Source organism: Babylonia areolata, chromosome 28 (genome assembly GCF_041734735.1).
Source record: "Babylonia areolata isolate BAREFJ2019XMU chromosome 28, ASM4173473v1, whole genome shotgun sequence".
Taxonomy (NCBI): domain Eukaryota; kingdom Metazoa; phylum Mollusca; class Gastropoda; order Neogastropoda; family Buccinidae; genus Babylonia; species Babylonia areolata.
In genome coordinates this window covers 11,284,794-11,288,665 of record NC_134903.1, presented here as the reverse complement: position 1 = coordinate 11,288,665, position 3,872 = coordinate 11,284,794, and the positions used below count along the sequence as shown (strand labels likewise).

The 3,872-nt window shown below is 50.8% G+C and overlaps 1 protein-coding gene across 1 annotated transcript in view; it reads right to left on the bottom strand.

Moving 5' to 3' along the window:
* Positions 1-1,174: 1,174 nt before the first annotated feature.
* Positions 1,175-3,872, bottom strand: part of LOC143301789 (meiosis-specific nuclear structural protein 1-like) — a 7,157-nt gene continuing 4,459 nt past the window's right edge. The window contains exon 5 of the mRNA XM_076616180.1: positions 1,175-1,372. Within this exon, the coding sequence (XP_076472295.1) occupies positions 1,175-1,372 (198 nt within the window). The remainder of the gene's footprint in view (positions 1,373-3,872) is intronic.

Below are 3,872 nucleotides of genomic sequence, written 5' to 3'. Positions count from 1 at the left end.
GAGTGAAGGTGGGGCTTACAACCCACGAACAAAGAAGAAGAAGACGACGCTTAGTGTCTGTGAGTGCGAGGGTCTGGGTTGGATCCCCAGTCTCGCGCCCCTTCCCCCGAGTTCAGAAAATTAATGATTGGGCGTCTGGTCCTTCGGATGAGACGATAAACCGTGGTCCTGTGTGCAGCAATGGCTGTGTGTGTGCAGTGTGTGTGTCGCACTGGAAATAACCCATGGTATCAAAAGTGTTGTTCTTGGCAACATTCTGTAGAAGAATTCCACTCCGATACGTACACAAATACATATATTTATCAGGCATCGGCTAAGCTGATGTAGTTTAGCGTTTACGGAACTGTACAAACGCAGTAATACCTCCTTCAGAAACTGAAACCGAATCTGCAGTCAATGACCAAAGCTGTCCGTTGTATGAACAATCACGGGGGACTTCTGTTGAGTTTTTGTATGGTATGACATGGTGTGGTGTCATATACAGTGTGGTGTAGTGTGGTATTGCATTTGCATTGCATCAATACACTTTTGTATGGTGTTGCATTTCATCATAGTGAATTGCCATAAAATGACCCACACCTCACGCCCCACCCCCTACACACACACACACACACACACACACACACACACACACTTCACCACCCTCACACTCCACACAACCCTCCCACCTCACGCCCCACCCCCTACACACACACACACACACACACACACACACACACACACACACTTCACCACCCTCACACTCCACACAACCCTCCCATCCCCTATCCACATCCTCTCCCCCATACTCACTTCCAATCCTACTCGTGGTCCTTGCGAATGTCCTCATCCTCTGTGTGAGTCTTCCCACACCCCAACCCCTTCACACACACACACACACACACACACACACACACAACACCACCCTCCCATCCCCTGTCTACATCCCCCATGACCACCACCCCAACCCCCAACACACACACACACACACACACACACACACACATTCACACACACACATACACGCTCACTTCCAATCCTACTCGTGGACCTTGCGATTGTCCTCATCCATCGTGAGCCTTCCCACACACACACCCACCCCCACACCCACTACCACCACCCTCACACCCCCTCCCCTACCCACATCCCATCCCCTCAACCCCCACCCGCCTGACCCCACAACCAACACCCCCTCTCACTTCTGATCCTCCTCGAAGACCTTGCGGACGATCTCGTCCACCATCAGCCTGTCGTTGAGATGCTGCTGGTACTCCTGCTGCCTCTTCACCTCCTGCTCCTCCAGCTGACGCTCCAGCTCCTTCTGGTTGCGCAGGCGCTCCTGGAATCGGCGCTCCTCGCACTCCCGCTCCTCCTGGGCCGAGCGCTCCGCCGCCTCCCGCATCCGCCGGAGTGTGTCCGAGTCCTCACCCTGTACGTGCAAGGCAATACGACGACGACGACGACGACGATGATGATGATGATGATGATGTATAGGTAGGTTTAACGACCTATTGGCGTTTCTCCCTTAACCCTTTCACCGCCAGTCAATTTAGCGTACAAAATTCCCTTGTGCAATAAACGCAGAAAAGACAGTGGCTAAGAATAGCTGGGGATTCCCCCTGCGATGTATAGAAAACATGGCCTGTCCTGCTGCCACCGAGCATTAAGAGCAGTAGGTTCATGGATAACAGACCAATGAATTTCAGTGACATGCGTCCTCTACCACGCCTGTGCATAAATGCGAGCTTGGCGGTGAAAGGGTTATGGTCAAGTCAACTGTTCGTGGCTGTGGTCTTTTCTGTGGGCGGTGGTGTGGTCGAGGAGTTAGTCCTGTGATGATGATGATGATGATGATGATATCGATGATATGAGTGCATATAAAGCGCCTCTCCTCGGTCGGAGACCAAGCTCTAAGCGCTTTACAAACACTGGAGTCATATGCAACAACAGGCTGCCTGCCTACCTGGGTAGAGCCGACTGACAGCTGACCATTTGGGCGCTCGTCATTCGTTTCCTGTGTCATTCAGTCAGATTTCAGTCACACACTCATCCACACTCATACAGACATGTAATATTTCTACGTTTATGACCGTTCTTGTTCATTCACCCCGTCATATATGCAGCCATACTTCGTTTTCGTGGGTGTGCGTGCTTGGTATGTTCTTGTTTCCATAACCCACCGGCCGAACGTTGACATGGATTACAGGATCTTTAACGTGTGTATTTGATCTTCTGCTTGCCGTATACACACGAAGAAGGTTGAGGAACTTACGAGTGTGCACATAGGTTGAACTGGGAGATCGGAAAAATCTCCACCCTTTACCCACCAGGCACCGTTACCGAGATTCGAACCCGGGACCCTCAGATTGAAAGGGTCCCGGCACGACCTCTCCCTCGACTTCTGCTGATGTCACTGGGGGTACCAACCCGGGCGCAATAGCCGAGTGGTTAAAGCGTTGGACTTTAATCTAAGAACCCCCGGGTTCGAATCTCGGTAACGGCGCCGGGTGTTAAAGGGTGGAGATTTTTTTTTTCCGATCTCCCAGGTCAACGTTATTGTGCAGACCTGCTTGTGCCTGAACACCCTTCGTGTGAATACACATGCAGAAGATCAAATACGCACGTTAAAAGATCCTGTAATCCGTGTCAACGTTCGGTGGGTTACGGGAACAAGAACATATACCCAGCATGCAAACCCCCCAAAACGGAAGTATGTCTGCCTTCATGGCTGAGCAAATAATCAAAACGCTCTTACACGTAAAATGTTACATGTGTATGGGGGGTGAATATGTGTGCGTGCCTGGAATCTGATTGAATGACACAGGGAACGAATGATGAACACCCAATGGCAGCCGTCAGTCGGCTCTACCCAGGTAGGCAGCCTGTTGTGCAAAATGACCCCGTGTTGGTAAAGCGCTTAGAGCTTGGTCTCCGACCCAGGATAGGCGCTGTATAAATTGTAAGTATTGCATGTCATTCATTCACACCAGTGCAGCCAAGACACCGCCACCACTCTCTCCACTTTTTTTTTTTTCTCTCTCTCTCTCTCAAGGTCTGACTAAGCGCGTTGCGTTACGCTGTTGGTCAGGCATCTGCTTGCCAGATGTGGTGTACCGTATATGGATTTGTCCGAACGCAGTGACGCCTCCTTGAGCTACTGAAACTGATACTGATACTCTCCACCTGTCTGTGTCATCCACCGCTGGGTTTTTTTTTGTTTGTTTGTTTTTTGTTGGGTTTTTTTGGATTTTTCTGGTGGTGTTTGGCGGCTTGGGTTCCCGTTTGGGGTGAGGTTTGGGTTTTGTTGGGTTTTGGGTTTTGGTGGGGGGTTTGGGGTTTGGGTTGGGTTAGGTTTGAGTTGACGCGGATTAAGGGGGCTAGGGGGGGGGGAGGTGTTAGGTGGCCAGGGCAGGTTGGGTTTGGGTTGAGGTGGGTGGATCTGGTTGGGTTTAGGTGCAGCTTGTGTTGTTCCTTTTTCTGTTTGTTTTTTTTGTTTTTGTTTTTTTGTTTTTTTTGGGGGGGCCGTTTGGACTATACTGGGTTTGGATTTGGGTTAATTTTGCTGTTTGGGGATTGGGGGGTTGGTTTAGATTGTGTGGGGCGGGTTGAGGTTGAGGTAAGTTTGTCAGGGGATGGGTTTGGGTTTGGATTTAGGTTTGGTTTGGGTTGAGGTGGGTTGGACTGGTTTGGGTGTACGTATGGCTTGGGCTTGATGCTGGTTCAGATGGGTTGGGTTGGGGATGGGTGTGGGAGAGGGCTTGGATTTGCATACGTACACACGCATCCCACCACCACCACCCTCATAATCAAACACACACACACACACACACACACGTTCGCGCCAACCCTCACCTCACACACACACACACACACACACACACACACACACGCAC